Source organism: Cynara cardunculus (assembly GCF_001531365.2).
Source record: "Cynara cardunculus var. scolymus isolate 2C chromosome LG 12, CcrdV1, whole genome shotgun sequence".
Classification (NCBI taxonomy): domain Eukaryota; kingdom Viridiplantae; phylum Streptophyta; class Magnoliopsida; order Asterales; family Asteraceae; genus Cynara; species Cynara cardunculus.
The window spans coordinates 1,640,050-1,654,134 of NC_037539.1; the positions used below are offsets into that span (position 1 = coordinate 1,640,050).

Here is a 14,085-nt window from a genome sequence, read left to right on the forward strand (position 1 = left end):
GGCAGATAAAAGCATCCAACACAAATCACAGAAACACAGGTCAAAAGGTGATTTACAACTAAGCATATAACCCTTTTAAGTTGGCCCTATATTCTGCTTGTTCAAATGATTGAACCGAGTTGTAATGTCTAATTAACTACAACAAAATCCGGTTTTTACCCATTAAGTGTTTAATATCTTAATATATTATTCTATAAGACTTAAGCACAGTAACGGATCCATGATTTTTGCCGAGTGGGTGCACCTTTAAATTAAATCCAAGGCCCGTAAAGTAGTCCGATGTGTTTTTAGCCGAACTCCATGTTTCAAGGGATCTTTTTTTAAAAGTTTTTGGTTGATTGCGAGTGATTTTTAAGTTTTTTGGTTGATTTCAATCGACTTTTTCAGTTTTTTCTCGATCTCAAAAGGATTTCTTGTCTTTTTTAGTTGATTTTGACGGATTTTTTTTTGGTTTTTCCGGGTGATGTTTCTTGTATTTTCTAATATAGCGGAACACCGTTTAAAATTTAGTGCGTGAACCTTTTATAACCCAAAAAAGTTTACTTACGAAATTCAGTTGAGCCGGAGCGCGAGACTCTGCTCGGTCATGTCCACCGCTGACCAAACACTCATTTATTCTAACTAAGGGGCCGTTTGCTAAAAAAATTTCTTACTGGATGAACATGACAAGGGCCAAGAATCTTACCCGGTAAGAACGAGGATAAGAATGGAGAGTCTTACCAGGTAAGTGAAGGTGAAGACTCTTATCAAGGTAAGCGCTTACCAGGAAATTCGTTGCATGTAATACGTTTTGATGTACTACAATTTTATCCAATAAAATAAATTATAGCGTTGACTTCTAACGGTAAGTACTTACCGGATAAACATTTAGGTAAACAACCCCTAAGAGTATTGTTGTAACAAATTTATACGATGCATTTGGGTGTCTTACTAAGTTTTTTATGACAATTTTTGAAAAAAAACCCGTCTTATTACCCCTTTTAAAAGACATTTATGAGAAATGTTTTATAAACACATCTTTTTATATGACACATGTTTAAACAATATCATATAAAAGACTTAATGGAACACGTAATTTCAAAAGTGTTTTAAAACGTTTGTTAAGACATACAAAACGTTGTATAAACTTATTACAAAACCTTTAGATAGTTCATTTAAGCTTAAATCAGTAAAATAGACTATTAGGATGCTCAGATATTTTCGATGTCTGATAAACCAGAATTTCTTGTATAAAAAATTATAGGCTATTAATAACTTACACCATGACGATATCAATAAATTTCGTTTGAATACGGACATTTCGGGATCGATGTCTTTTTGAGAAAAAAAGAAAGGGGAATTAAAGGGGTATATGATGGGCCTTCCATCACGACTCACTGACATACATCTTCATGCTCACCACCTAACCACATCTAACCCAATTACCAATCTTTTTTTGAGTTAATTTCATTAAGATTGTAAACTCAATATATAAGAAACAAAAATATTGTAATATAAATAAATAAATATATATATATATATATATATATATATATATATATATATATATATATATATATATATATATATATATATATTAAATTTTAGTTTTAGACGGGAGAAAGTTATCTGAGATAAATATCTTATGATAATAGTTCTCATAATTAACATAATATATGAAAATTTTAAATTATTAAGCCCCTATATATATATATATATATATACACGGTAAATTAAATGCAAACCTTCTAAATATTTCAAACATGCAAATCAATATTTATGTATTGATTAAAGTTCATTTATTATGATTTGAATATTTATGAAAAGATAATTGAAGTTCATTAATAATGATCAACATTTTATAATAAGAAACAATCAATATATTTATAAAGCTAGATATTCGTTAAATTAGGTGGACAATTGAGATTGGTTTATAACTTTTTCATGATTTGTATTTTGATTGAGACTCTCTCTCTCTCTCTCTCTCTCTCTCTCTATATATATATATATATATGAGAAATCGTGTATGAATAAGAGTTATGATAAGAATGGTGGGAACACTACTGAGTCTTTGGATGAGTTGACTTTTTAATGTAACTTAATTTTTTCAACTACTTTCAGTACATTTAACTACATTCATCTATCTTTAATTAGATTTAACTACCATCAACTACATTTATGTACCTTTATTTTCAATTTATCTTCACTTTTAATTTACTTTCAGGAACTTTTACATCTATTTAATCACTTTTGCATACATGAATTTGTTAAAATTTCAGTCATGATGATAAAAAAAGGTAAATAAAATAGTTGAATATAGATGAAGGTATATGAACGTTTCATTCTCACCTTCACACTATAACTCTTATTCTCACCGGAACACAACCATGTATATATATATATATATGTGTGTGTGTGTGTTTTTTTTTTTTTTTCAACGAAAACATCTTTATTTTACGAAAACACGAGAACAATCTCATCACATGTTATAATACACATGAGGGGAGTAGGGACCTGGTTGAGGACGTCTCATGCGACCTAGGTCACACCAAAGGTTGTCTATGTCTCTTATTTGGTATCATATGCGATGAATTATAGTATCACATCCAAAGCACTCTTATCACATGTGATAATACATGTGAGGGGCCTAGTGGTGTACGTGCAACTAATGGATTGTTTACCAAATGTTTACTCGGATAAGTGTTCACCAAGCCACATTACCTTACCGGATGAATATGATAAGGACCAAAAATCTTACCCGGTAAGAGCAAGACAATAACCAAGAGTGTTACCCAGTAAGTGAGAGCAATGGCACTTACCATGGTTAGTGCTTACCAGGTAAATTGTTGCACACAATGTCGTTTTTGTTTACTAAAGTCCTACCCGATAAGTAACAATGTTGAATTTTATCGGTGAGTGCTTATCGGGTAAATGTTTGGTAAATAGCCACTTAGCCCACAACCTAGGTCGCGCCGAAGGTTGTCTACGTCTCTAATTTGGTGTCACATATGTATCATATGTGATGGAATATAGTATCACATGTGACTGATTATAGTAAAAGAATGTTCTCGCATATTCGTAAGTTTGAAACTTCCCATATATACATGCATACATGCAACATACATACATACATCGATAGATACATACATATATACATACATCCATAGATACATATACATATATATATATATACACACACATATATATATGTGTGTATATATATATATATGTATATATATGGTTGAATTTCAATAAGAAATCTTTATCCTTGGATCAATTTTAATTGAAGAGAACGACTAGATCAACGGTAATGAAATATCAATTCCCTTCCAAAACGCAATTCATAAGTTGTTTTGAAATAAAAAGTGATTAAGGGTTCAAATCCTTTTTTATACTTCTCAGTACCTTAACTTATATTCCCATAAGATCCTTCGTGTGTGTATGTGTGTGTATATATGTATATTAATATATATAGAGGAGCGTTCAAATGAAAATCGCCTTCATTTATGTAAACCGTATAAACCACCTTCATACGTCCATTTTATTGTTTAATCTTATGAAATTTTTTCATATAATACTTTTTTTGATAAACTTGTTTCATATATGGTTATGAAATTGTTTCATATAATATTTAATGAAATTTTAATGAAACAGTTTCATGTATTTCTCTAAAATTAAAATAATGAAGATGATAAAATCCATGATTAACACCCTCCACAATAAAAATGGTTAATCAACCTCTCATAATTACAAAAAAATGAACAAAATAAAAAATTATGATTGGTTGAATGAGGTTTTCACGGTTTTTACAAATTGAGYGRTTTTTATTTGAACTCACCCCTATATATATATATATATATATGAACCAGTCGATTTTGAGCCTCCATCAACTAGACTCGTTAAAGACTATGCCAAAATCAAACTCGACAGAGCTCGTTTAGAGTTTTGAAGGGTTTACTCGTTTAAAATTTGGGAGTTGGACAAATTTTTATAAATGGTTTTATGGAAATCTTTGGGCCACATTAAATTGTTCTAGATATTAAATGGGCCAATTTTTTGGATCGGCCCGTTTCAAATAACCTTTTTCTATTTGAGATTTAGCTCATATGTGTCTATTTATACACACACATGTATGTATGTATGCATATATCTATGTCGTATACTCGTATGTATGTATGTATGTATGTATATGTACTTGTCAGATGGCGAGACATCATGTAATGCATAGGGGTGTGAAGAAAGTTATCAAATTCAATTAGTTCGATTGACCAACCATAATTATATATGTAGATCTAGTTGGATGTAGGGTTGCACATTAGTTGAGTTGGCCTGGTTGAAGACATTTGAACAATCTAACCCGATGTTTGCGGTTTGAAAAATCTCAACCCAACCCAAGCAAAACTACAACCCAACCCAACCCAAACCGCACGGGTTAGTCAGGTTGAAGCTTTGCTATATCATTTTATAATCTAACCAAGTGTTTGTGTTTAAACGAGGGAAAATCAAAATGATAATACACAAAAAAGACTAACAAACTCAAAAAAGAAAGTTGAAGGTTCGTGCAAATAAAAAAGTGAAATTACAATTGATATTGTAATATAATTTTGAATACAACTAATTATAGATTGGTCTAATGTATCTATATTGTATTATAAAGTATTTGATAAAACACTTAAAAAACCATTTTTATGCATGAAGTACTGTTTATTGATACATATTAATTAAAATTCAATATTACAAGTAAATTATGTGTAAATACAACTTATTAAAGCTTCAAATTTGAATTCGTGTAACTACCTGTAAATAAACATAATCAGATAGAGTTATCTCAGGTTGAGTTTTTTTAAGATTTTTTGGTTGGGTTGGTCGGGTTGGTCAATATTTTAAGCACCCCTAGTTGGATGAGATCAGATCCAAAATTTCAACATTCATATTGGATCGATCGGTTATTAGATAACAGTTCAAAATCCAGTGAAACTGAACTTATCTAATCCAATTACCATTCAATTATCCATCTAATTAATATTATTTTACAATACTAATTAATATTTATGTGGGGTATACTTGGTTAAAATATCTGATTGATAATTAGATCAAAATATTGGATGAATCCATTTCAATTTAATAAATAACCATCAATAATATCCTATAGATATGATTAAAAAGATCCAATCATCCACTGTATTAAATCGGACCAGTTTCCAGATGTTAGTTGGATTTGATCAGATAACAAAATCCGACATTAGTGGACGATTGAATTATATCAGATATGTTTCTTTTTTTTGGTATCCTAAAAGTTGTTACAATATATATTACTTCAGATATAATTTAAGTAATGCTCCATAAAAAATAAAAAAAATAAAAAAATTATGAGAGATATAATTCAATTATTAATATTAATATCATTTAAAAATTCATCTAATAATATTTAAAAAATGTTTGACATTTTTCCAAAATTAAATTAGAGTTGTTGTCTTGCACACCACATGCAACACACGTGGCCACTAAACAGTCTCTACTTAACCCTTTTTCTTATAAATTATTTATGTGTACTTAAATTAATTTAATATCCATTAAAAAAAATAAAAAAAGGCATGATCCAAGAAGAATAAAAACTTTAAAAATAAATAAAATAATCACCATTTACAAGCTTCATCTTTATTTAATTTTGCATTTGAAAATTATAGACAAGGTTGGATTTGGAACAAGATTTTGTCACATGCAAATTGTAAGTATTTACCTCTAAATTAAATTTTAAAACATAAATACATTATTTAATTTCATGAATTAGATAATGCTAAGGGGTTGTTTGACGGTTACTGAATGATTAAGTGGTCAAGATGATTAAGTGACTCTTATGATATAATTGTTTGATAATTATTTACAACGAAAGTATGGCGTTGAATGGTTAAGGAAGACTCATGATACAAAATCATTTAAAAGGTTTTAGAATCATTAAGAGACAGTAGACGGTTTTAATGAAACTCAACTGTATAACAATAATTTTATATTTAACTTTTGTATGATAAAATAATATATGATAGTAAACCTTCATCCTGTCGACTTAATGAGTCAAACGTCAGATATCACATTTTCAAGAACAAATATCCACACACGTAAAATCTTGTCTCTAGCTGGTTGATCAATTAGTATCTGTAGTTACCTGTTCAACATGAACAGATAAGTAGAATTTGAAGTTAGTGGGTCGACATGTTATTTTTTGTTTTCTGGGTGTTACAAATAGTATCAGAGCCGATACTTATACCATCTGGATGGTAGAACAAATATTAACAATCCAACGTAAGACAACATAACGGTTTAATAACTTCATATTCAACTTAAAATCATGATGAAACTTAATGGTATCCTACAATTTTGAGTATATAAAAAACTCGAATTACAATTTTATATTGTTTAAAGAGACTGTGAATATCTGACCTACTAAAAAAATGTTAAATTTGAATATTTAAATAACAAAATTAATAAAATGAAGTTTATATATTTTAAATATGTGAAATCTATAAAGGGTCCTGAATCTTATATTTGTGACAGATTGGCCAAATGATTATTTTTTAAAGTTATTTAAAAATAGATATAAAAATAATATTTCAGTTAATAAAATATTGATGGCATATGAGACTTAATTAATTTTATATTCCTTAAAAATATTTATATTATATTTACAAATATTTATATGATATTCATAGAAACATATGTGATTTTTTAGTTTAATTTTCAATTTTAAAATGAATTTTAATATTGAGAAATCGAAATAAAGATATCAGGTAATTTAAAGTATTAAATTTAATTTTAAATTTATATATTGATTAATAAATTATTTATTTTAAAAAAGTTTCGTTCGTTTTTCAAATATTAAGAGAAGGGAATATTTAAGAGGTCGTTTACTAAAAGCTTATCTGGTAAGTGTTTATCAAGTAATTTTCCTTATCTGATGAACATGACAAGGGTCGAAAATCTTACCCGGTAAAAGCAATGATAAAGATGGAGAGTCTTACTCGGTAAGTGATGGTGACGACTTTTACTCGGGCAAATGCTTACTGGGTAAATTGTTGAATACTCTACCATTTTAATGTACAATCTTACCCAATAAAATTAATTATACTGTTGACTCTTAACGGTAAGTGCTTACTGGGTAAACATTTAGGTAAACGGTCCCTCAGTTGAGTTCTTATGGAGTTTAATAATTTGAGAATTTCAAAATTTGTGAGATCAGTGAACTTCTACCTTAAAGTTTTGTTTCACATGATTTTTTTTAATTTAAATATCGTATTTAATGATCGATTAATATATATTTATTTCATACGTATTCAATTCATTACATGAAATTTTTTATATGTATTTTTTGGTTCACAAACACGACAAAAATGTTCACATTATGAAACAAATATATGTTAATCACCGTATTAAATTCTAGTCACAAACAAAAAAATCATATAAAATATCACATGATATACTGGTTTTCAAAACAATTAAAAAAATAGATTAATATAATTTATAAATTCCAAAATATTGATAAATAATATGACAAAGACACATAAAGAAAAAAGGAAATGGTTTTGGATTTATATATCAATAATAAATGATAAATAGTTTGAAATAATAAATTTCTTCCAAGTGAAGCAATGCATGCCCCAATTCATTATTTTCTTTGTCTTTTTGTCCTATAATTTTATTTTTTATTTTATTTTTTATTATTAAATTGTGTAGTTGTTATTTTTCATATAATTATTTAATTTTTAAAGAAATATAAAATAAGAGTTTTATTCTTTTATAGAACGTCTAAATAGTATTAACTATGATTGATAAATTGTATGAAAAGGTAACGTAATTTAATTTGATTCATATTTTAGGTTACATGCTTTTAAAACTTCCATTTTGGTATGCAAGATGTAAAGTTTTGAACATTTAAATATCCGGGTAAACGGTTGAAGCATTAACCGCTTACCATGCTGATGTGACGAGTGATGTGGTATCCAATTCAGTATTATTTGTTATTCAACCCAATTTCATCTCATTACATCAACATAGTAACCAGTTAATGCTTCAACGTTTAAAACTTTATACCTTAGGTACCAAAATGGAAGTTTTGAAAGTACGTTACCCAAATTAGGAATCAAGTTAAAGTACGTTACTTTTTCATGCAATTTGCCATAACTACAAACTGTGTAAACCACCTACTAATATTGTTACTTTCTGATTTCACCAAGGTTCTAAATGACGTGAGATATGACATGATGACTAAGCGTCGAGAGGGATATAAACGAGTAGTAGACCTTGACTATGATACCATGTAAGAAAAATATGAAACCTCATTAGATTACTTTTCAAAAGAGTTATCGAGATTAAGAAGAAGTCTCCAATATATTGAGTAAAACTGTTCAAAATGTAGCTGTTATAGCACTGTAAAAGTACTGTTTTCATTAAATATCACGTATAAATGTTGATTTCGAGCGGGACAAAGTGACATCATAAAAAGAAAGAAAGAAGGAAAGAGAACCCCATATTTGATGTAAAAAAAATGTCACTTGCCAAATGTCTAATTCAAGAAAGTGACCGTTTCCAACTCTACCTTGTTTTCTTCTTCTTTGTCTTCTTCCTCGGTTGAAATAAATGCTTCGTACCCTACTCTGCGATCACTTTCACACACACACACACACACACACACACATCTTGTTTACATTTACCAGTACCGTATCAGATCTTGAATTTAAAATCATATTTTTCAAAATGTTAATTGGTTGTCATAGAATTAAACATACTTTAATCAATATAACTCGATTCTGATCCAACTGTCCTTGTCGTGATATCAACTTATCAATTTAAATGGCGTTCTGTTGTGCCTCTAGTTAAACTAATTATGCATATGATAACTTTTGATGTTTTTTAACTGAGATTTTGATCAGTAAGATTGTGTCAAACAGTTACAAGGGTATGTCATTTTTTAGTACTGCGGGTAGGTTTCGATATTCAATTTGGTATGAGTATGGTTTAAGTTGTATTTAAGTTCAACGATGTAGGACATATCTATGTTCAATGAACAAGAATCTAATGACTTTTGGGTCATCATGTTCTATTTGATTATTAACCGTACACATCCCGTTTGTCAAAAAAATACGCACAGATGTTTTTCTAATGCTCAAGAACCCGTATTTACCTTTTGGAAGCAGTTCAACTGGTTAGACTTTCAATTTGCATATCATTGATCACCAATTTGAATCCTGTCAAAACCATTGAAGGTTCTGTAGACCGTTAACTTGAGAGATTCATAACTAGAATCAATCATATTCATGTTCATTTGCTGACGAATTAAAAGAAGCGCGAAAGAAAGTTAAGTATCTGCTTGGTCAAGATCCAGTCATTAAATCCCTTCTTTTCTTCAGTTTAAATAGTCTAATGTAATCTGATTTATGGTAATTTATCTGGATAAAATATCCAAAAAATTTATAATTTTATATATATTTTAAATTGATATCTTAAATAGAAAATATGCATATATCATCCATCCAACTATTTATTTACTTGAACAAAGGATTTTGAAAAAAACCAATCTTGAATTTTAAAACCATAAAAAGAATAAAAATATATTTTTTCCCATCTAATTTATACACCGTTAATTCAAGAATCAAAGCAAGAATTTTAAACCTGATAAACAAATTCCAACAAGAAATCAAATCAATCAAACTAGTTTTTATTTAAATTCAGTTGAATTGTGGTTGTTCTAACCATGGCCAAAACCCTGATTGATCTTCGATACCCACAAACATATTGCATAAGCTTTCTTCTTTAACGGCTACCGATTGATCAGCTTTTCTTCCGTGAAGAAGATGATGATGATGATGATCTACCAATAATCTTGACGATGAATTCTGGAAAATCTGATCATGATGATGATGATGATGATGAGATCTATGATCAACATTGGCAGATGGGAAAAGATTAGGGATCGGCTGTTGATGATTATGATGTGATGATAACGGGCTGTCAATAGGTGCATGTGTTGTTGAGATATCTAGTTTGATCTCGGAACTGTTTTCACTTCTGTTGCTGCAAGATCCTTCTGTTTCTTTGATGTTCAGATTGATTGATTCCATTGGATCCTTGTTCTTTAATGTCATTATCTGTAAATTTATTGATTGAATTTCTGTAAAATAATTGATTTTGAAATGGAATTTTTTTTTTTGCATAAAAAGAAAGGATTTTTAGTTCGGTTGCAACAAACGGAATATTTCTCGACACTTTGGTTTAATTTTTTTTTTCTTACCAAAGGTCGACATGGTGCTATACGTTTAACAAGAAAAAATAATAAAAATTAAAATTAAAATTTAAAGATTTTCTTGTTCGAATTCTAATTATTCGAACAAATTAACCCAACTTTGATAACATTACAGAAAGTTAAAAGAAAAAAATCTTGATACGAGTAATTCACTTCAACGAAATCGGGACGTCAAATATATATACTTAGATGTTCTAATAGATTGTTTTATAGGACTTGAATAAATAAAACCAAACCAATTTTGGATGTCGTAACAAGTTTTTTCGACATTTTAAAAACAAAGTATCATATTTATTAGTTTTCTTATATGACATTTTCGATAAATGTCTTATAAACACATTTAAGACATTTTCTAAATAATATCTGATAGAAAAACTAATATAGAATTTCAAAAGTGTCATAGAAATTTGTTAGTATGTCCAAAAATATCCTTTCAACTTATTGTAGCGATTTTACATACATAAGACACACAATTGTTTGGTCCAATGTATATATAAAAGTGTTTATTAGAACATTTATTTACATTTGACGTCCTATAAAACCAATTTCTATTTGTATTGATCAACATATCGAGTCTGCATATGTATATAATTGGGTTCACGTAAAACCAACTTGTTTTCGTGAGACCACAAAATAAAACTGAAACTTCACGGTAATCCATTGTGAGAGTACGAAAAACATCAAACCTTCACAACAGAAACATTGTAAAGGTAAACCTTCATAGTCTACCTTCACAGTGTTTTTACTCTGAAAGTTCATCGTATTTTACGTGGTCTCAAGGGTCTCATAGAAAACAGTATGGTCCTACATGATCCCAAGTCTCTCTCTCTCTCTCTCTCTCTCTCTCTATATATATATATATATATATATATACACATACATATATATAGTGGTTAAATAAAATGAGAACACAAGTATGTTACAAACCTGTGAGAACCAATATAAAAATATTTTTTACATGATATTTTTTCATCAAATGTTAGGATTTAAAATATTGCTTCACATATATTTGTTTCACCATATGAATATTTTTTACATGTATTTTTTTCATTTCACTAGGTGAACCAATTTTATTTTGCACGTAACCTTTTTACAAGGTGAACACAAACATATGTGAAACAATATCTTAAATCATAAGTTTTGATGAAAAAGATGATGTAAACAAATACTTTTATATCCATTCTCACAAATTCATAACATATTTGTGGTTGTACTTTGATTATCTTTCATATATATATATATATATGAAGAATTTTGAAGAGAATATGAATAGATACCTGAGCATGAAGTTTAAGATTTTGAGATAGGAGTGAATCATTTTGGGCTTTGATAGCATCAAACTGTTTCTTGAGGACATCATAGTCTTTTTCCAACTGTTTGGTCTTCCATCTTGCCCTTCTGTTTTGAAACCAAATGGCAATCTGTCTTGGTTGAAGTCCAAGTGCCTTTGCAAGCTGCATTTTTCTTTCTGGATCAAGTTTATTCCCCAACTCAAAGTTCCTTTCAAGTGTCTTCACCTGTTCCATCTTTAACCTTCTCTTCTTTTCACCTCCAACTAATCCATCATCTGATAATTCATCTTCCCCATGGATATTATTGTTGGTTTCGTCATCGCATACTTCCGTACCCGCGAACCGCATTGATCTTTTCCCTAAGAATGACCCTACACATGATGCACCATTTGCTATCAAGATGGTTGTGTGTATATATATATATATATGTAAAGATTGTCAAAAACCCATTTGGATGGTGCCATGATTTAGGAAAACGCTTCTACTCTGATGCATCGATGAGTTGTATAGTATGTATAGATGTACAACTCATCGAAGCAAAGGGTTCAAGTCACTTAATTATGAGATCACAAAAAGAAGTATCAAAAACCCATTTGGATGGTGCCATATATGTTCAATTAATTTGTGCCCTAATACATCAATGATACGTGATGTTCAACTGGTACTCTTTACAGATCAAGAATTCAAGATGGTGAAAGGCTAAAACTTCAACTTTGTCAAAAACCCATTTGATTGTGCTCTGATGGGTTGTACTGTACAACTCATCAATGCATCAGCTTGAAGGTTTTGAAGCCTTATTACCAATGCTCTTGAAGTAGGGGGGATACCAAGGGAGTGTGGATGACTTGTGAATGCATGTAAATATGTAAATTTGATGGTGAGTGCATCAAGATTCTTGAAGCAGTTCTTTACAGTAGCTAGCATGACAGTAGAGCTGGTGAAAATGCTTAGAGGTTGGTGGTGATGATCAAATGTAAAGATTCAAACGTTTTCAAGAACCCATTTTGATGGTGCCATCAGAACATTGGTAGCCAATATGCATCACTGAGTTGTACAATACAAGTCATTGATGCATGAGGTTCATGATTCTTGAGATGGTCGTTTGCTATAATATGAATGCTGTTGAAGTAGTAGAGAAATTGAAAGAGAGATGGATGTAGGTAAGGTGAGTAAATTACCATGGAAGTCGTGAGTAGTGGTGCAAGGTGGGAGAAGTGGAGAAAGAGAATGGGGGGTATGATGGTCATCTTCATCATGATGAGAAGCTTGTAGCATGAAATTGGTAGGGAAGAAGGCCATTCCAGTGCAAGTCATGCCAACCTTAATTGCTCTACCTTCATTTTAAGACTTCAACTCACCGTTTTAACAACTAAGTTTTACACTCCTATTCTTTCACATAGATCTAGAGAGAGAGGGACTATATATATATATATATATATATATATGCAAATATATATATAGAGAGAGGGAGAGATTATATATTCTGGTCTGATATGAATCCAATTCAAAAGAGAAAACACACACACACATATATATATATATATATATATATATATATAGAGAGAGAGAGAGAGAGAGGAGAATGTTCAAACGAGAAGAATAACTAAATAAAATAACACGAAACTGGGCAAATCACATACAATATCACAAGTGATTTTATACTAACAGTCAGCGTAAAGGTGTGCGGGCGATATGACATGCAACCTTACATGCTTACACTACAAAGAACAAAGGCAACAGTGCTGTATCGGCCGTAGCAAATTATGGGTCCTTGATATCCAGTTTTCTGTTAGAACGGTCACTATAACAAAATTGAGTTTATAAGACACCCTCAATTTCTAAGCATCCCAATAGACTGTTTTATAGGACTAAAATATAAAGCGTTCTATCTAAAGGTGTTGTAATAAGTTTATATGACGTTTCTGGACGTCATAACAAAAATTTTAGAACATTTTTAATACAAAGTGTCGCATTAGCAACTTTATAGGATACTTTGGAGAAAGTGTCCTATAAACTCATTTTTTTTATAGAACACTTGTTTTTATAGAACATTTTTTCAAATAGTGTTCTATAAAGTTGCAAATGAGACGCTTTATATTAAAAGTGTCATAAAAAACTTGTTACGACGTCAAAAAACGTCATATAAACTTATTACAACGCCTTTAGATAAAACATTTTATTTTTTTAATCCTATAAATTAAATCATATAAAAGGATCTATTAGAACACTTAAAAATTAGGAGTGTCTTATAAACCCAATTTTATTGTAATAGGTCGCGTAAATCATAAGTAATTTTATATGTGATTTTAGGGTTATATGCGAATGAAAACAGATTATTACTATCACTACTTATTTTAAAAATCAAACATGATAGTTATTAGATTTAAAATTAATATAATATTAAAAAATTCATAAAATATTTCAATTAAAAAACTAGCAACTCGATCGAAAATTGGATTTTAAAAGTAATATATTTTAATTATAGAGGAAAAAAATGCAGAAAAAAACCATTAAATTATT

At 29.5% G+C, this 14,085-nt stretch overlaps 1 protein-coding gene across 1 annotated transcript; it reads right to left on the reverse strand.

Moving 5' to 3' along the window:
• Positions 1 to 9,618: 9,618 nt before the first annotated feature.
• On the reverse strand, positions 9,619 to 13,059 carry LOC112522768 (homeobox-leucine zipper protein ATHB-13-like). The gene is made up of 3 exons (XM_025132074.1): positions 12,744 to 13,059; positions 11,551 to 11,936; positions 9,619 to 10,118 (listed from the first exon to the last, which is right to left on the reverse strand). Exons 1-3 carry the CDS (start codon positions 12,877 to 12,879, stop codon positions 9,699 to 9,701), a joined length of 942 nt encoding a protein of 313 aa, XP_024987842.1. The 5' UTR covers positions 12,880 to 13,059; the 3' UTR covers positions 9,619 to 9,698.
• Between the last annotated feature and the right edge of the window lie 1,026 nt (positions 13,060 to 14,085).

Bases quoted from the DNA above. Each gene is read 5' to 3' on its own strand.
- LOC112522768 (XM_025132074.1), bottom strand. From the start codon at position 12,879: ATGACTTGCACTGGAATGGCCTTCTTCCCTACCAATTTCATGCTACAA. The intron at 11,937-12,743 runs GTAATTTACTCA...CATCATGTGTAG, and splicing joins CACTACTCACGACTTCCATG to GGTCATTCTTAGGGAAAAGA. The intron at 10,119-11,550 runs GTATCTATTCAT...ATAAATTTACAG, and splicing joins ATCTTAAACTTCATGCTCAG to ATAATGACATTAAAGAACAA.